The sequence below is a fragment of the Phodopus roborovskii genome, unplaced genomic scaffold, assembly GCF_943737965.1.
Source record: "Phodopus roborovskii unplaced genomic scaffold, PHOROB, whole genome shotgun sequence".
NCBI classification, from domain to species: Eukaryota; Metazoa; Chordata; class Mammalia; order Rodentia; family Cricetidae; genus Phodopus; species Phodopus roborovskii.
The window spans coordinates 5,329,455-5,349,680 of NW_026126516.1; the positions used below are offsets into that span (position 1 = coordinate 5,329,455).

At 48.9% G+C, this 20,226-nt stretch overlaps 1 protein-coding gene across 2 annotated transcripts in view; it reads right to left on the minus strand.

Annotated features, from left to right (window-relative positions):
* The window catches only part of Syne3 (spectrin repeat containing nuclear envelope family member 3), a 77,789-nt gene that overhangs the window by 18,116 nt on the left and 39,447 nt on the right, over positions 1-20,226 (minus strand). For both annotated transcript variants that reach the window (XM_051196548.1, XM_051196549.1), the window contains exons 5-14: positions 19,282-19,443; positions 16,988-17,335; positions 15,100-15,233; positions 12,819-12,993; positions 9,564-9,746; positions 7,575-7,718; positions 6,453-6,587; positions 5,477-5,638; positions 5,172-5,344; positions 4,630-4,759 (exon numbers count right to left, since the gene is read on the minus strand). In XM_051196548.1, coding sequence (XP_051052505.1) covers positions 4,630-4,759; positions 5,172-5,344; positions 5,477-5,638; positions 6,453-6,587; positions 7,575-7,718; positions 9,564-9,746; positions 12,819-12,993; positions 15,100-15,233; positions 16,988-17,335; positions 19,282-19,443 — 1,746 coding nt within the window. The remainder of the gene's footprint in view (positions 1-4,629; positions 4,760-5,171; positions 5,345-5,476; positions 5,639-6,452; positions 6,588-7,574; positions 7,719-9,563; positions 9,747-12,818; positions 12,994-15,099; positions 15,234-16,987; positions 17,336-19,281; positions 19,444-20,226) is intronic.

Below are 20,226 nucleotides of genomic sequence, written 5' to 3' on the forward strand. Positions count from 1 at the left end.
TCCTCAATATGTCCAGCATTTAGCTGTTCCTGAACCAGGCTTTCTAAAGCTTCTAACTTCTCAGAGGTCATAGTCCATTGTCCTACCCAGACAGGTTCCTCTGTTAGCCATTTTAAAGGTAGGGCTTTTGGTTCCTCTGTTTGTTTAGCACTTGTATTTTGTTTTTGTACTGCCTGGATATTTGGTATCTGTCTTGTATAGTACTTAACAGTATTCTTTCCACAATCATGAGGTCGTCTATGGTTCCTATCTAATACTGGAGGAATGTTAATCTGTGTATTTCATTGCTGTAATAGATCACGGCCCCATACATTTATCACTACATCAGCCACATATGGTCTCAACCTCCCTCTCTGTCCTTCTGGTCCTATACATTTAATCCATCTCGTGCTTTGTTTTACCTGAGACAGGTTCCAATCCCTAAGAATTGAACATTTACCTCATGCAAGGGCCATCTTTGAGGCCAAGATTTATTAGATATGATAGTTACATCAGCCCCTGTGTCCAGGAGACCCTCAGTCTATTATTTATCTTAACTATCAATCTAGGCCTATGACTATTTATAGCGGTTTGCCAAAATATACGTTTTTTATTTTCTTCTGTCATGTTTGATTCAACTTCCGTCACTAGTTTGTCATCCAGAGCAGTATGAGTTTTTATAATAGGCACAAAATTTTCTAATTGTCCTGTGGGAGATTGTCTTCCACTGTGACTGGGAATGTTCGAACCACCTGTGACGTGGGGGCCTTCGAGAGGCCCCCCCAAGGAGTTTTCTGATGGTAAAGGGTTTCCTTGCTTGTCTCTGGTCGATCTACACTCATTTGTCCAGTGTCTGCCTTTGCCACACCTTTTACATAACCAAGGAGGCTGAGGCCTTCTGTTTGATTCATTCCTGGGAGTGTTATTTCTAGGGAAGCTTTGCCTACAATTTCTTTTTAGATGTCCTATCTTACCACAGTTATAACATCTGACATGTGGATATCTCTTCAAACCTTTTGGGATGGCTTCTCCTACCCAAGCTTCTAAGTCACCATAGTAAGGAACTCTGTTATCTTGATATCTTCTCTGACCTTTAGATATGGCTTCTCCTACCCATGCTTCAGTCTTATTGTCATTATACTCAATATTGCCTGTATATAGGACCCATTTATCCAAGGGTGCTGATTGCATTTTTAAAGGCCAAAGCACCTGTTTGCATTGAGGATTTGTATTCGCATAAGCTAAAGATTCTATGAATATTCGCCTAGCATCTATGTCTGCTATCTCTAATTGTACTGTCCTAGATAATTTTTCTAGAAAGATAATAAAACATTCTCTAGGTCTTTGTCTTATCTTGATATAGGGTTCTATCCTCTCTCCTAATTCATGAACCTTATCCCAAGCATTGGATTTGGCTTTCCTTCTCTAAATTCAAACATGTTGTTAAGATTAAATTCATGGTTTCTGCCTTAAATCAAAAAGCCAATTGGTGTAAGGCAGAATAAAACAAAATCTGGGGACTCATATCTTATATGCAATTTTCTCTCTGAAATCCTAATTTTCTCACATACTTTTAATGCTTATTGTTGTCTTTCCCTAATGCATACCTTAAAACTTGAAAATTTTACTTTAATATTGATGTGTAACTTTTCCACAAAAAATAATAACGATTCCTAACAGCAGTCTTTGAACTCTCCAGAAAGAAGATGGGGCCCCACATCATCGTTTCCACTTGACTCAACCTGATGCATTGGAACTACAAACATCACCCTAAAACTGGTTTGAGACTGTTTTGCTTGAGACAACTCATGACTAGCTAGCTGTAATGGTGCACCTTTTTATTATACCCTGGCCAGAGTTTCAAATAGAACTACAGTCAATAATTTTCTGCCACACAGTGACTAGCTACATATGTCACAGCCAGTTCTGTTGAGAAATTTGGTTGCTAAAAATTTTCTTCCTACAGGATCCATTGGAGCAATCATCGTCCCATTTCAGCAAAAAGTAATCTTAATATGACTACGCCCCTTTTCCCTACCCTTGGAATTTTGGGATAATAGTCATCGTCTTTGGGTTGGTTTTAGTTATTTGGGATTGGGTGATGCTTACACTCGGGTTTATCTTTTAGACAGGAATAGGGAATGGTTGGGAAAGGTATGGTTTAGATGGGCTATAGGTAGATTAGCCTATTTTCTTGAGAATTTGAGTAAGAATGAGATAGTATTTTACAGCTTACATTGTTGTGTATTCTTATGTGGTAAGCTATGTAAAATTAAGTTTATATTTTGTTATAGTGTGTTAAATCTTTCCACTTACAATGTTTTATGCACATTATTTTTTTTACCATATTCTATGTATGTATACTTTTCTTGTATTCAAGACATTTTGTATATTGATACAATTTGGGATATTTATCTTGCTGCCCTTTATAGTTCTACCTCTTGTCTTGACACTTATACTCTACCTCTATTTTAGGGATTTACATGTATGTATATGTAAATAGTTATATTGTTTAAGTATTTGTTCCTGCTTTACTCAGGGAAGTTTTAATCAGTCTTTTTAGCTAAGTTCCCGAGTATTACAGATTATCTTCACTCACATTTCCTGTACCTATGAGATTAGTCAGATATAGATGCTTAATCTTCAATCACTTCATAGACATGCAGAACATGGCATTTAAATGTTTTAATATTAGTACTCCATTGACATGAGACACTGTTGCTCCTGACAGCACCGTGCACTTTCCCGAAAATATGTTGGACACTGTTGTTGCTCCTGCTGGAGTTCAATCTCGCCTCAGCTAATGGCCTGTTGGGCAAAGAATTGCCCCCACCTTGACCACTGATTTGGACATGCAGTCCTATGTGCTTGCAGGAGACAAATATAGAAGACTGCTTGACCTTGCCAAGTCAGGGTAAGACAGCCATTCTACCTCCCTGCTGTTGTTATGGTCTGTCAAGTTCTCTTGGCCTTAGCCAAATCTGGGTGTACCAACGTTGCTATGAGACCTAGGGTGACTGTCCAGGTGGCTTGTTGTTTCTGTCCTTGCTGCACCTTTTGGAAGTTGTCCATCCGCATTTCCTGTCTACTCTAGTATTGTTAATTTCCTTCTCAGGTCTGGATGAGGTTGAAGATTAAACTATCACAACTATTATTCTCTCTTCCTAGTTAGATATATTAGGCACTAGACTTACGTTTTCCAGCTTAGGACAACTCTATTGTAAACTCCATTATGCCCTCACCCTAGGACTAGATATGTAGGTCATTTTGTTCTCAATTTTCCTTTTCTTAGAGCACACTTGTTATTCACTGTTTTGTATATAGTTTTGTATTAAGCCTAAATCTTTTCTTTAGACTAAAAGGGGAATTGTAGTGAGATAGTCCGTCTGTGGCACTGACCATGCCCATTGGGGGGTGGAGCCATGGGCGGAGTGACCTGAGGAAGGAGGTTGGAGGGGGCCAGGAAAGGCTCTCTCTTTCTGGCGTGACTCGGACAGGAGAGGATCGGGTTGAATTTCCTGGTGTTCATCTGTCTAGGTTGTAAGTTATTTCTCCCTGAATAAACATCTATTCGGCCTATTTGTTTATCCTGATCCTTATTTAACCGCGATATCACTCTTCCCTGTTGTGGCTAGAGAAGCCTGGGTTCCAGTTCTACAAGTTCCTGGAGGTTGAGCTGCCTCCTTCCTCTACCCCTCCTCCTTCTTTCCTCCTCCCTACCTCTGGGTCTCTGTATATACTACCCCTCTACTAAGAACATGCTTGTGGTGGTTTGAACGATAATGATCCCTATAAGCTCATATATTTGAATGCCTGGCTCCCAGGTGGTAGCCTGGGATTAGTAGCATGGCCTTGTTGGAGAAGGCGTATCACTGGAGGCGGGCTTTGAGGTTTCAAAAGGCCAGGCCATCCATTAGCTCTTTCTGCTTCATCAAGATGTGAGCCCTCAACTATTGCTCCAGCATCATGTCTGCTTGTTGCGGCCATGCCCCTTCCATGACGGTCACGGACTCTAACCCTCTGGAACTATAAGCCCCAAATAAATGTTTTCTTTACCTTACCTTGATCATGGTGTTTTGTCATGGCTGTAGAAAAGTAATTAAGACAATGCCTCTCCCTCCCCCTCCCACTCAGTCTTGAGGTTTCAACTGCTATTTCATCATCCCGAGAAGGGCTTCCTCACACCAGAACTGGGTAGCATCCCGCCTAACTGGCGCACCTTTTAAAAGCCTGCTTAAATGCCTGGATCCTCCTTCCTTTGTCCCTCACTCTGTGTTCCAGAGCCCAGCAGCACAGACCATATGCCTGGAGCTTGTTAGCCCTGCAGAATCAGGGTACTGGGTCAGCAGAAACCTTTTAACTCCGGTTCTCTCCAAACACTAGCTGCTGCAGGGGTTCAGATAAATGAGGACCAGTCTCACCCAGGGGTATTCCTGACCTTCTGATGTGATCTGGGACCTTTGAGATCTTGGCCCTCTACCAACTGATCGCTTCTGAGATCCCCTCAGGGGCAAGTAACAAAAAAAATAGTACATCCGATGGGCTAAGCACATGGTCCTGGGTAGAGAAGGAGCTATGCTGGAGGCCCCCACCTCCTCGGCTGACATTGGATCTGACCTTTTTTCCCCAAAGCCTATGAGACACACTCACCCCATGCCGCCGCCTGGGGATGGGGTCTCGGGGGTCAATGAGAAAGCCAGCCTTTGGGATGTTGTTGGTGAAGACCAGTTTCTTCCCTGTGTCCACCTCTGTCCTCTGAAGCTGTTGATTTCTGATGAGACTGAGAAGACAAATACACTTACTCAAGGCAGCCATGTGATGAGTGTCCGTCACGTCCCAGGAGAAGCTGTAGTACTGGGCACCAAGGACACTTCAGCAAGTTGATACTGTTAAGAACTCAGCAGCCACCTTTTGGGGCCATCAGAAGGCTTCCCAGGTACAGTCATGCCATTTCTTACTTTAAAACCACGTTACCATCCCAACAAGGCACCAGTAAATAAAGGAATAAGCTCAGGCTAACTCCCTAATAAGAGTTCTCCAATCCTCAAAATCACAAACTGGACCAAAGATGGGGATATCCCCAGGTTCCCAGCTCCATACCTGGCACACATTCCTCGGTCATATGCTCTAAGGACCCTAGGCAGTGAGGTGGCATTTTCTGAGACAAAGTGGGGAGCAAGCAAGGCCCTCACCTCAGCAGATTCTCCTCTAGCAGCCTCAGGGCCTGCCAGGATTCCACCAGCTTCCTCAGATCCTCCTGGACCATGGCCGCCCCCTCTGGGGAAGACTTCTTCATCACAAGCTGGCCCAGTGCTTGGAGCAGGGACAGCTGGACCTCTCTCTCTGGGATTTCAGCCAGCAGCCTCTGTGGAACACATGGATGGACACACACACACACACGTGAGGCACTAGTCTGGGGGGATGTCTGTACCCCAGTATGAAGCTCACCCAGAATGCTTTAGGGAAGTGTGGGCAGGAGGATGAACCAGCATCTTACCTCAGGTCCAGCCTCTTGGGTCTCAGCATCCCACAGATGCACATCCACTTGGTGTGACTCCAATGTCTGTGTGACCATGGCGATCCACTGCTGCAGCTCTGACAGCCTGTGGCTGAAGGTGCAGTGCTCCCGTACTCTCTGCTGACACCTATCCACAAGGTCCTGTGGTACAGCCAGGAAGGTCAGGAAATCTGAATGCTGCTGAGGATGATGCCCCAATTCTGCAAGATGCCTAGACCTGTCTATACACCTCCAACAAGGATGAGGGACCATCATGGAAGATGGGGTAAAAAGGATGTAAGAGCCAGAGGATGGAAAGGATGCTATGACATGATACAACTGGCAAACTCATAAACTCACCCTCACATCATGCACATAAACATAAATTTTTAAAAATTTCTTTCTATTCCAGACATTTCTAAATTGTCTGTGAGAGTGGTGTGTCCACCTGTTAGCTTCAGGGTGTCTGAATCAGGGTGAGCAGGGAGCCTGGAGCCTGTGTCTCTACTTGCCTCAGTCAATTGTCAAGAAATCTGGGGTTCTGAACACCTTACTGCAGGAGGTAGAATCTACCCTGTGCACCAGAAAGTGCTCAGAAGGCCACTAGAGGGCGCTGCAAACAAGGCTCTGAGGCTACCAGGGCTGCAGGACACAAACAAGAACTGTGTACCCGACAGGCAGATGGGGCAAGGCAGCCTTTTCTGTTCTCCATCTGTGGCCTCATCACAACGTGAAACCCTGGCATCGCTCACTTACTTGTTGATTCACAACCCATCCACCCAATCCCCAGGAAAGCAGGGCCCTGTCTGTCTGTGTGTGCCCAGAACACGGGAGCCCAGAACAACAGCCCGCGTACAGATATTGCTCCACAATCAGAAGTTACATAAACGACGATGAGAAGAAAGAGAGGTCGGGAGGAATGGAGGATGGAAGGAGAAAGGACCAGGACTGCAGAATTCTAAGACCTGGCTCCTACCTCCAGGGACCCCTTCAAGGCTTGATGGTCAGAGGAAATCTGGTCCAATTTGTGCTGGTGGTTAGAGTTCCCCTGGGCAAGAGGCCTCATAGCCTCTATCTGTGTCCCCAGATCGAGCCCCTCTTCCTGTAGGCCCTGGGATGGAGAGAAGAGCAAGTGAGCTTGACTACCTGACCCTTCACCCAGAAGCCCCTCCATCCATCCCAGAAGTCCCTCCATGCTGGAGGCCCAGTGGGGTAGGGGCTGAGTGGGAGATGCTCCCTCTATCAGTGGCCGTACCGCATGGGTGGTCCAACAGATTCCTTTTCAGGGCAAAATGAATCTTTAAAATTCAGACACAAATATCCTGGGGTACTATTAAAATAAACCATAGGAAAGACCAGACAGCATCTTGGGAAAGAAACTCATGTCTGGGCTCTCACTTGGTGACCATTGACTGTTATGAAGAATTATACATAACCACTTCAGGGTTAAAGCCTCAAATGTACCAGGCTTAATGTTTTCCAGAGAGTGCTGTCGGCTTATACAGGAACCGTGTTTGGATTTGAAACAATAAACATTGTGTCGTGTACATGATAAAAACCAGTGACACTCCTCAGCTGGCCAGCGATTACCAGTGACCTGCCTGCACAGGGTCCACACATGATACAAAACATCTTCCTAATCGCAAAATTGGTTTACACAACTAAAAGTCTCCGGACTCAACAAAAATAGTTCATGCGACAGTTAGTCCCCATTAACTTGACTGGATCTGGATCATCTAGGAGACCTCTGGGTGTGTCTATGGGGTGTTTCCAAGTAGGATTAACAGAAGAGAGAAAACCCACATTGAATGTGGATGGCACCACCCTGTTGGCTGGAGTCCCAAACCGAACTGAGTGTTGTTGTTCAGACTTCGGAACCCAGGGGCAAACAAAAGGACTGCTTGTCGCCCCGTTAGACTTGAGACTCGAGGCTTGGGGGTCTAACAGCCCAGCCCAGGAGCTGCCAACTGAGTAAGGCCCCAGTCAGGCCTGCAGTTAAGGCCCTTGGGCTCTGGCTGGAGACTGCTTTGCAGCTTGCTGCCAGAAGGGGGAGCTCCTGCACAGGCAACAATGGCTGGGTCACAGAGCCACTCCTCACCTGCAACCTTAGGAGCTGGACCTGCTTTCCAGGAAGGTCCCTCTGAAGCCCTTTCTCTGCTTGGATCCTGGCTTGGAGGTCTAGGAGCTTCCTGTGGAGGGGGTCAAAAGCCACCCCGAAGTCCTTGTGTTGGGCGAGCAGGCTCTGCAAATAGAAATATTTTTCTCACAGCACCTTGTAAGACCTGACACTGGGCTGGGTGGCTCTCTCTATACTCCCTCCAGATCCATCTCCTCCAGAAAGTCCTGCCTGATGGGCCACTCTAGTGTTCTCTTACCACACATTAGCCACGGGCCTCGAGACCAGCCCTCCCCCATACACCAACTCTCCCCAGAAGCTTGCTTATCAGTGAGATTTTATTAGAATACAGCCCTGCCTACTCATTTCCGTTTGATTCTCTGCTATACAGGCAGAGTTGGGCCAACGGCCTGGCAGACACCAGCATCTCCAGTGCCTGGGGCCCTTGCAGCAGCAGCAGCAGCAGCAGCAGCCTGTATTCCAGAGTTTCTCAACCATTGGGTGGAGACCCTCTTTGGGGTCAAATGAACCTTTCACAGGGATCACCTAAGATGATTTATATTATGATTCATAACAGTAACAGAGTTATGGTTGTGAAGTAGCAACAAAAATTTTATGGTCGGGGGTCACCCCAGCATGAGGAACTGTACTAAAGGTCACAGTGTTAGGAAGGGTGAGACGCACTGCTCTGGACCTTTGCTTAAGACCGTGCTGCAGACACCTGTAACTGCCCCTGCGTGCTTGTCTCCACCAGCAGCCTCGGCGGTTTGAGAGTGAAGACCTCACTTCCTTTCTGGCTGCCCCAGCTCATGCAACCCTGCCTCATCCTGCTGATGAAGTGAGATTGCTGGCTTGGAGTCAGGTGGCGCAGCCTGAACCCTGCCGCCTCCACCATGAGGTACCTGACAGACTCTCCTCACCTGAAAAACAGGGAAACTGGTGGCGCCTCCCTCCCCCACAGTGCCAGCTGGACAAAGATTAGCAGGTGCCTGGCCCAGAGCCAACACCTGTAGACCGTGGCTATTATTGTCGTTATTACTGGCCACTCAGCAAACATTTGGCAGCCACAACAGGCCGTCTGCAGAGTGTCAGGCCATTGCTTTGACTTAATGCAGTCAGAAGCATGCCATTAATAACACTCGCTTACTGCGGAACAATCCTTTTGTACACTGTGAATATGTATTGCTCTAACTGGTCAATAAAGAGCTGGATGTACAGCTAGGCAGGAAAACGTTAGGTGGGACATGCGGACAGAAAAAAGACCCTGGGGAGATGCAGGGAGAAGCAAGATGAACTTGCCGTGCTGAAAAAGGGGACCACCATGTGGCAGAGCATAGATAAGAAATGTGGGTTCATTTAAATTGTAAAAGCTAGTGAGTAATAAGCCTAAGCTATTGGCCAAGCATGTATAATTAATATTAAGTGTGTGTGGTTATTTGGGAGCTGGCCGTCGGTCCTGATGAAAAGCTCCACCTATATTCATTCCTAGAATCACCGTGGGCTATAATTAGCAAGCACTTGCATCTGCATTTTCTATTACATTTAATTTATCTATGTATGCATGTGTGTGTGCATGAACACATGAACACACACACACACACATACATAAACATGGGGAGGTCAGAGGACAACTGTAGGAGTTAGTTTTGAAATCGGGTAGAGACTGGGCAGCAAGCACCTTCACTAGGTGAGCCTTCTCATCCACCCCATCTTTGCTTGTCCATCCGCTCTACAGAAGTTGATAGTGTGAACAGGGCAGGGAGTGACCAGCGGCAGACAGGTGACTAGGGAGCCCGTTAGAGGGGTCACTTGAGAGCCCTGCCCTGTGTATAGACACACATCCCGAGGTTGTGGGAAACCAAGGCATATATCCAGAGCCACTGGGCAGGGGTGGACCTGAAATCCTAATCCCGAGAAGGGCTGTGGCTCCCACCCCCGGCCGAGCTCCAGGACGAAGTGGCTGGTGCTCACCTGCAGTTTGCTCTTCCTCTGCAAAAGGCTGTTGTGCAGTAAATCTCTGTCCCTCACAGAACTTGCCACCTGCTCCAGGAGAGCGGCTGCTCTCTCCTGGCCGAAGATGCTACCCAGCAAGTCCGTCTTCAGCTGCAGCATCGACAGCTGCTCTTTCAGGCGGGAGCTTTCGGCTAGGGCCGCCTGTGGGAGACAAGGTACCCACGAGCCTCAGACAGCCAGATAGGCCCAAGCTCACACGGTTTCCTACCGCTGCTGTGTGGGTGTGGTGACTCTGCATGCAGGTATCTGGGGAAGGGACACAGTAGAAGCACACTGGTAGGAATACACTAGGGGGCCCTGAATTTCAGGGTCCATGATAGTTTTCTTTTACCCAGACTTACCCATCTCATTACCAAAGGCCAAGTAACAACTCATCCCCTTCTGCCTGGGAAACCCTGTCCCCTCCATCATCCACCAGCAGCGAAGGCACACGCTCAACCTCTCTCACCTGGACCACGGCATCTGCCTGCCTGTTGCTTCTAAGTTGGCGCCCCAGAGCTGACCCCCCACACCTCACAAGCTTGATCCTCCTTGCCTCTAGGCCAGCGGTTCTCAATCTCCCTAATGCTTCGACCCTTTAACACAGTTCCTGATGTTGTGGTGACCCCAACCATAAAATTATTTTCGTTGCTACTTCATAACCGTAGCTTTGCTACTGCTATGAATCATAATGTAAGTATCTGCTATGCAGGGTCTCTGACCCTGTGGGGGTCATGACTTACAGGTTGAGAACCATTGTTCTATAGTTCATCACCAGCAGACCTGAAACCCTGAAAACACCTTGCTTTTAGACTTCTGACCTTGAGAATAAGAGACAATAGACTTTTTTTTTTAGATAAGGTTTTACTCTGTAGCCCAGGCTGGCCTGCAGATTACAATATGTACAGCCTAGGCTGGTGTTGAACTCACAGCAATTCTCCTGCTTCTGTCTCTAAAGTCCACAGCTATATGATATGATTCTTAATACACAGAATTGTAAACTAATTAGATTTTCCTGTCTATCACATGGAAAGTGGGGATGATTTTTATCAAATAAAAGAACAGGTTTAGGATGTTCTGACTGAAAATTGAGGTTTGTAGTACACACAAATTTCATTTGAGATCATTTCATAGATGGCCATGAGGATCACCTAAAATAGACGGCCACCAGAGGCTGGAGACAGGGCTCAGCCGCTAAGAGTATTGGCCACAGGACCTGTGCTCGATTCCCAGCACCTATACAAAGTCTGACAAGTGTCTGTAATTCTCCTTCCCAGAGATCTGATGCTTTCTTCTGGCTTCTGTGCATAGACATTCACAGGCAAAACATCCATATGCACAAAAATAATAAAATAAAAAACTTAGAAAGATGACCACCAGAGCTGCAGAGATAGCATAGTGGTTAGGAGAGCATGCTAACATTGCAGAGGACCTGAGTTCAATTCCCAGCACCCGCCTCTAACTCCAGCTTCAGGGCTGGATCTGTTCAGATCTAATTCCAGGGAGCTCTGTTGCCCTGGCCTCCTCGGGGACCTGTGCTCACATGCACACAACCACACATGGGTATTCACATACTTAAATTTGTTTTTCAACTTTAAAAAAAGATGAGCAGCATCATCCTTCAGTGCCTACACATGGGAGAAGGTATCTGTCAGACCCTTGGGAGGAAGACCCTGTCCCACTGTCAATAACTATGGAGCTGGGCTTGATAGTACACATCTTTAACCTCAGCATTTGGAGGGGAGAGGCAGTGAATCTCCATGAGTTCGTGGCCAGCCTGGTCTACAAAGTAAATTCTAGGCCAGCCAGGCCTACAGAGTGAGACTCTGTCACAAAAACTAAAAGAACTAAATAAAATAAATAATTAGGGAGAGATTGAAGTTGGAGAGACCGGTCAACAATTGGGGTGCTGGCTGAACAAGCCTGAGGACCTGAGTTTGAACCCCAAGAAACTCAAATGGGTGTGGTGGCCCAACTGTCATTTCAGCGTAAGAAGGCAGAGGTCCCTAAAGCAAGCCGGCTAGCGAGACTAGCCACACCAGCGGCTCCAGGCGCTTGAATGAGGTGAAGAGCAGTTGAGTGATTCCCAACATCAGTCTCGGGCTCACACATGTGCAAGCTCCAAGCTGCACGCTGAGCAGTGTTCTCCAGGGCAAGTGGGGTTAAAATTCCTCAGCGACACCCAGTAGGCCAGTGCAGTGAGGAAAAAACTGTCCCTATATGTTGATGATGGCCTGTGCTTTGTGGGATGGTGGGTACTTTTAGTTTAATTTTCCAGAAATCTTTATGCTTTCAGGGTAGGTATGTTTTTATGATCAGAACAAAACTAATGTAAAAGTCAGTTGGCACCCAGCACATTTTCATGCCTCTCTCTGCTCTGTGTGTCTGAGAATCCCGGGACACGAGAGCATCTCATGGACTGAGAGCCCAATGGTAGCACAAAGCACGGTTTATGAGCCAATCAAAGCCCCAGTGTAGAGGGACTCCGTAGCAGATGCTGCCAAATGCTTTCCCTGTAACCATCCCTCTCTCTCCAAACAGCCAACATTTGTTTTATGCCCAACCGAAGGCCCAAAATTGTTAGTGTTACTGGTACAGCCAGTCATGTCAATTTCACCATCTTCAGCCAGGCCCTGGTTTAAAGGGTGGTCACATGACCTGCCCAACCAATGAGATGAAAGATTCACAGGAATCTTTCCTCCTTGTGGGCAGTGAAAATGGTGATTGGGGGGGGGGCCCTGTGCAGTTCCCACCAATAACAAATACTGCTCCATACTTGGCATAAGTGGGGGCCAGAAAGAGACATGTCTTGGAGCTAGGAGAGCCTGCGTTCCAGATGACCCTGTTGAGTCATTAAACTGGCGATGGCCTCTGTGTTTGAAGTCCCCACCAAGCAGGCTGTCACTGAAGATGCAATGAAGGCAATACTCTCTTGCAGAACCATTACTACCATACCACTGGTGGGGTCCCCAAGGGAGAGACAAAATTCCACGTAGCTTCCAGAAGATCTGTGAAAGTCACACTGGGCTTTGGCTCTACCCAAGGACTAAGGATGACTTTTGTCCCTGAGAACAAGTGATGACCCTTCCTGTACACCGGGTCCTTGGCTGACACAGAGCAGTGAGCTGCAGCCAGGTGTCTCCAGGACCCAGGTGTGTGTACTTGTCCCTGGGAGAGCAGCTGAGATGCCACACCCTGGGCCAGCACCTCCCCAGCCCCACAAAGGCTGCTTACCTCAATCTGGGGTAGGAAGGTGTGAATGGAGGGCAGGTCCGGCAGGCTGGTGGTGACATCCAGGAGCCTCTGGGCCAGGGCCTTCCACAGCTGCAGGTCATTGAGGGGCCGCTGCAAACGCTGCCACAGCTCTGCCGTGGTTGCATTGTGGAGCCTGGTGCTCTTTCCTTTCATACTGCATGCAGAGCAGCACAGGATGAGACCCGAGGGCAGAGAGTGAGATCAGTCCAGGGCGAGGCCTCTGCCCAGGCTGCTGGGGCAGGGAAAGCCCCCCCCCCAACACTCGGGCTGCTGCAAGTGTCACTCATAGGAAGTGGGAGGGAACTTGTAAGTGCTGAGACAGAGCAGCACTGACCACATGCCTGGGGTCTTCCTCAGGCCTGGAGGTGCTCAAGGAAATGCAATACATGAGTATCCTCTGGGTCTGCAGTCTGGGAGTCTAGAGTCAGGCAGAGCAGCTATGACCTGCGTGGCTTAACTGTCAAGTCCCAGTTTCCTCATCTGAAGAGTGAGTAGCACAGTGCCCTTCACACTGCTCAGAAACACGCACAATCCCTATTCCCTTCACACGCTGGAACACTCACAGTCCCCATGCCCTTCACACGCTGGAACACTCACAGTCCCCATGCCCTTCACACGGCTCCCTAGAACACTCACAGTCCCCATGCCTTTCACACGGCTCCCTGGAACACTCACAGTCCCCATGCCCTTCACACGGCTCCCTGGAACACTCACAGTCCCCATGCCCTTCACACGCTGGAACACTCACAGTCCCCATGCTCTTCACACAGCTCCCTGGAACACTCACAGTCCCCATGCCCTTCACACGGCTCCCTGGAACACTCACAGTCCCCATGCCCTTCACACGCTGGAACACTCACAGTCCCCATGCCCTTCACACGGCTCCCACGAACATTTGTAACACTGGAGGCTTCTAGTAACAGAAAGCTAGGAGGCTGCCCTGCCCACTTAATCCAAGTTTTAAAAGAAATAAATGATGAAAATGTGGGTCTGGGACCCAGAGCTACTTTGATCCTGAGAGCATTTGTCCACCTGGAAGAAAGCACTGCAGAATGAGCTAGCCTGTGACAGCTCCCAGAGGGAGGACACTTGAAAGCTGGGCTCTCTGGATGAAGGGGCACTGCTACAGAGCTGTCTTCACACAGAGCTAGCCCAGCTTCAAGGCAGGAAACCAAAAGCCTTGGAGGTAAACTATGGAGCCCTAACCTGGTTTTGCACGGTCAATCCAAACTCAACCCTGGTTAAGATATCAGGCCAGACCCAGCTACTTCCCCATCAGTAAGTTTCCACATACAAGACCCAACACCAGATACAGAGGCTGGGATCCTGATAAATGGGCAGACCAAGCTGAGGGAGAGGAGACTCATAACTATTGTGCCTTTGCCTGTTCTGTGTGTAGCAAGTCCTGGTCCCAGCCTCGCTCCACTTCAGCGTCCAGGAGCATCTAGGCACTATCCCAATTTTACAGATGTGGAGCCTAGGAACAGCCGTGGGTGAGAGACACAGCCAGATGAAGCTCCTGCGTCCACTCTAAAGGAACCCCTCATAACCAGACAGGGTATAAGATGTACTATAGGGCTGCTACTGGGATGGCTGAGCTGTTTTTAGGGTGCTTCCTCGGCACCCTGAATGTGCAGTGCTCGCTTCTGCAGAGGGAGGCTATTGCTCTACTCTTTGCTGAGCCCGCCTGCAGAGAGGTAGTCAGAGGCAGTGCTGAAGATATGCTCTGATACTTAAGTCTCAGCACCGTCAGAGGCAGAGGAGGGGTGTTCCCTAACATAGCAGCCCTCCTGTAGTGAGATATTCACCCCACCCGCACCTGTTGCACTGACCACGCCCATTGGGGGTGGGGACAGGTGTGGACGTGGTGGGAGACAGATAGCATCCAGAGGCATCCTTGGGACATGGGACAGGAACCTGCTCATGGACATCTGTCTCTGTTGTAAGTGATTTCTCCCTGAATACACATCTATCAGCCTATCTGTTTTTCCTGATCCTTATTTATCCATGATAGCCTCCCTAATGACACTGCAAGCAAAACCCTCCCAATGCTCAGCCACTCAAGACCCAGGCAAATGAGCCTCTGAACCTTGAAAAACAAAGCTCACATGCCTCTTGCTGGGAGTCGCATGCAAAAATGAGGAGAGGGCAGAGTCTCCGCTGAGTAGAGACTTGCCCTCCATCCTCCACACATAGGAAGCCTGAGCTTCCTGAGTCCCACCCACTCTTAGTCCTGCCTACCCTCAACCTTCCTGGGTACCTTTGATATTCCTGAATGGCAGCCACCACACTATCAGAGAGTGATTGTAGGTCGGGGAAGGTGATAAGTTCCTTCAGTTGAGTTTGTAGCCGGTCTACACGGGGCTCCTCTGAAGCCAGTGCAGCCAATGTCCCCTGCAAGACATGACAACCAGATGCTGGTGAGGCTCCTTAGGGGAAATGACTGGCCAGGGCTGAGTAGAAGCTGGGGAATGACTGGCCAGCTAGAGGACCTTGTCACCAAGAGCATGGACTGGGGGATCTTACCCTTAGGCTCAGCCCCTGATCCCTCCCTGAAGCAGCCTGGTTACACATGGTGTCATCTTCCCCACAGTGACACTGTGACATCTAGCTTCATTCTACTGGAGTTGCTCCCATTGGATACAGCCTTGCCCTCTGGTTCAGGGATATCTTAAACTGTAGATGCGCCCCCCCCACACACACACACGGGTTCAATCCCTAGCACTAATGAAAAGGAGAACTGACTATAAAGCACAAAGCTCCAACAGAAGGGACTTAGGGAACATGGAACATGGATTAGCACACTGGAGTCATGCTAAAAAGCCAGTACCAACATTTTTAGGTGCTAAGCGCTTTCCGTGGCCCTCCTGCTACTATTCCCAACTCACACACATCTGAAGTTAAAACCATTCTTCCAAAGCTGCCAGGAGAGGGGACCCTTCCTGGTCCTGTTCAGTCTGGTCCCACAACCCCCACTCTCAACCCCTGCACCATGCTCCCAGCTCAGACTGAAGCAGGTGGCCCTTGAAGATGCACGGGCCCCTTCGTGGGAAGATGCAGTGAGCCTGGGCTGCTGGGAGACTGGATGAAAAAGTTCCCAAGTGTGTAAAGATGGAGGAGAACTCCTTAGTACTATGGTGAGGCAGAAGAGAGAGCTGGCGACTTTTATTTTTTTAAGATGTTTCCTTTAATGCCTGCCCACTTGAGGGGCTTGGGAAGGAACCCGGAGTCTTGTACAAGCTAGGTAAGTTTTACCGCTGAGCCTCAGCACCAGCTTCAGATATTTCCTTGGGCCAAATCATGATGTTAGCAACAAAGTAAGGGGTTGGAGAGTGTTGGGAATCTTTATCTCATACCAGGCTGCAAGTCACACCTCCTGCCATGGTTTGAACAGTGCTGGCAGTGGGCTGTGAGCTTTTAGGAGGAGGGGCACAGGGGGGTGGCTCTTAGGTCTTGGGAGGTGGGCCCTTGAAGGGTTCCACAAGGGCCTGCTTGTCTTGTCTTCTTGATTGACTCTACTTCCTGACTTAAGAGGTGAATAGTTTACTCCGCCATAGATTCTCACCGTGGCGTGCTGGCCCTGCCAGAGGCCCAGATAAATGCAGCCCCCAGATCTCTAACGACACCTCTGGGACATGTGCCACAACAAACCTTTGTTCCTCGTAAGTTGGTTGCCTCGATGTTTTTGTTACAGTAACATGAAGGCGAATGAGACTTCCTGAGTGGGTAGAAGCCGGCACTGGCTTCCCCAAATGGATATCCTTGCTCCGCCTCCCTAGACCCTGCCCTGTGTTTGCCTCTCATCATCTCTGCCATGAGCTTCCCTCCACCTCTAATCTCATTGCTCCTAGCCAGACCACCCATCCCTTATCCCAATGCTAAGTAAGGAAAGGGCTTCTAAGCCCATGTCTGGATGGCCTATGTTCCTTGCGTCTTAATTAGTCACCAACTTACTGTGTGCCTTTAGGGATTTGCAAGGGGGAAAAATATTTCTTCTTCTGCATTCTCAATGACCCTTTCAGGGAGCTCAGATGCCAAAGAATCAGAGAGCAGGGGTAAGATGGATTATGACTCTGTCACAGAGTAACTCCAAGTGGCAACCTGAGGCCCAATGTCCCCCCACCCCACCCCCTGCCCAGTGTGCTTACCGAGAACAGCCTCCAGTGGGCCACCAGCTCATCCTCTGTGGCTGTCTTCACCACAGGCTCCAAGCTCTCGTGGCCCAGTCTCTGGAGGCTTTTCTTGAACTCTCCCAGCTCCGCCTCCAGCCGTAGGATCTGCTGCTCACAGGCCCCCTTGGACTGGAGCAGGCCCTGCAACCGCTCTTCCTCCTCCTTCCAGAAGACTCTCAGCTTCTCCAGGACCCCCCGCATCTCCTCCAGCTCCCCCGAGATCTTCTCTGCACCCAAGGGAGAGGTGTTCCGAATGACACCCTCAGCCTGCTCCTCCAACCTGCTCAAAGATTCCTCGCCCCTAGGGAAATCCTTGGCGATGTCCTGTCCGGGGTGATTAAAGGGGAGACCGTAGGAAAACAAGGGTTAGCTGTGCTCTCAAAGGAAACCTGGGGGTCATGTCAAGAGTGGACGGTCTGCCCTAGGTACTGTGGACTTGTAGGAGGGAACTGTTCCCTTCTGTTTCTTCTAAGCCATTGAGTCTCTCTGTTGGGTGTGTTTGTCTTCAGCACTGTCTGACATTTGCTAATGTTTAAAACAAATCAACTTAAAGCCATCAGCAAGACATGCCGTGGGGTCCCAAAGAATCAGCACTGAGCCTCACTGTGTGTGTGTGTATGCTAATACCTAGTTAGAGTTTAGATGTATGTCTATCTATATCACCGTTTCTGTATAGATGTATGGAGAATGTGGCTGACATAGGCAGGTTGGCCTCGATAAATAGCTAAGAATGGCTTTAAACTTCTGATTCTTGGAGTCCCAAGTGCTGGGATTACAGGTAGATGTAACCACACCTGCTTTTTTGTTTGCTTGTTTGGTTGGTTGGTTGATTTTGGCTTTGGTTTTGATTTTTCGAGACAGAGTTTCTCTGTATAGCCCTGGCTGTCCTGGAACTCACTCTGTAGAACAAGCTAGTCTTGAATTCACAGAGATCCACCTGCCTCTGTCTCCTGAGTGTTGGGCTTAAAGGCATGTGCTACCACTGCCCAACTCCATGCTCGGTTTTTATGTTTCTATATTAATTATGAACGGTACTGGCTTTGCCCTTTACAACAATGACTCAAGTTTTCTTCTCTCCTTTTTTTTTTTTTTTTTTTTTTTTGTTTTGTTTCAGGATCTGATTGTTGACATGCATACATATTTATAGTTGTCTTTCCCAGACTGGCATCAAAGTTTCAATCCCCAAGCGTTGGGCTAACCCCTGCGCACATCCGCCTGACTCTTAAGTTTTCTTTCTAAATAATGTTCACCAGCTTCTTCAAAGGCCAGTTGACTTAGAGATAAATTAACAAGCCCAGCACACAGTGTAGGGGAAGCTGAGAAGTGGCTCTTGGACTGATGAAGACAGCTTGCTGTCTGGCCCAAAGGGAACCCCAATTCCCCGGACTCCAACCGGCAGTGCAAACATCCAGGAACGAGCTCAGCCTGGGCCATAGGCTTCTTACTCAGCCGGGCTGCCCACACCATACTCAGCTCCCGCTAGTCTCACTATGCGCTCTCTAGCCTCTATGCCTACTCTTCCACCCTTTCTGGACAGCCCTAGCCATGCCCAGTCTGCTGGCCGTGTTCAGTCTACTTCTTTCTCTCTGTCCTGGACTCTACCAGACGGCTCTTACTGTTTTCCATCTCTCCATAAAAACCTTCCCCTTAATCATACCACAGAATAGTCAAATTCGGCAGGTTTTTTTTTTTTTTTTAAACACTGCACCTCTTTTGCATACATCTGGTGCCAAAACCCTTGGATACATATACTCACTAGATGCAGGGTCTAGAGGGCCCCCGAGGCCATGCAGTGTGAAAGGTGGCATGGGCCCACTTCCCCTGGCCACAGCATGGTGCCCACCCAAAGCTCTTCATCCTAGCATGATTGGCATCTGAGTGGGACCATTCTCCACTCTGGTGCTGCCCTGCCACTGTAGGGTGTGAAGCTGCATCCCTGACCTCCACCCTCTGGGAGCCAGGGGCAGCAACCACTCAGACTTGCAATGCATAAAAATGGCAGCTGACTTGCCGTGTACCCCGCACCGAGACCCATGGGTCCAGACCAGGCTTCTAGAATCCTATAGGTCCAACTGTCCCATCTGTCAGTCACCACCCCAAATGTTTTGTGATGGATCCGGACTCTCTTCCCAGAAGACTATGCTGTGGGTGTCTGTGTCTGGTGTGTAAACTCATATTATCCCCATTTGCAACACGTAGGGTCTCCCTCAGCTAGGCCACAAGACACCCTAGCTGGGACACAATGTCCTAACTGGGTCACAGTGATGTACCTGCAGTGCAGAGAGGCGAAGCTCCGTAGTCAACCTGCAGTTCCGTCCCAGGCAGCCATGCACTTTCTCCACCACCGCCTTCAGCCACAGCTGGAACTCGTTCACATCCTCCCGGTACTGCTCATGCTCCTGGGCCACCTGGGTCAGGAGAGCCACCCTATGCTGCAAGAGGAATCACCTGCCATGAGGGTCCCGGGCCTGGCGAGGAGTCTACTGCCTATGGCTTGGGTCCTTTAAGGTCAGAGAATAATGCCTGGCTTGGCAGGGAGTAGGGTGGCATCTGTAGGGATGTGTGGGTATGTGCATCAGGGATGCTGGGATCAGAACCAGACATGTGCCCTGGCCAACCCCACAGCTGTCATTCTTTCCCGCTATGTCTGAGGAATGCCACTTGACTAGGGTACGGGAGTAACACCAACCACAATAACGACCACAGAACACTGTCCCCCTGAGCCATTGTCCTCGCCCTCACCCTCACCCTACTGTGGCAGTACTAAGAATGTTCCATGCAAAGCCTGTAAACTCCCCTGCCCATCCATAAGGGGCTCTCATTTTCATCTCAATTTGACTGACAAGGACATCGAGGCCCAGAGAGTGAGGTAACATGGCCATGGTCACCCAGCTAGGACAGCCAGAGATGGGGGGGGGTCTGGGCTGTATAAGAAAGGTAGCTGAGCACGACCTAGAGAGGAAGCCATAAAGCAAATCAATAGCCGCATCCTTCTGTGGGTTCTACTTCAGTTCCTGTCCTGACCTCCCTCAGTGATGGACACTGACCCGGAAGAGTAAGCCAATGAACACTCTCCTTCCCTAGGAATCACTCTTAGTCAGAGTTTCTGTCACAGCACTAGAGGAGCAAAGTAGGATGGAGGGAGTTTGCACAGAAAGTCAAGGAAAGCATCTGGGAACTCATTCACTGTACACCTTGTGTGGCTGGGCCATAAG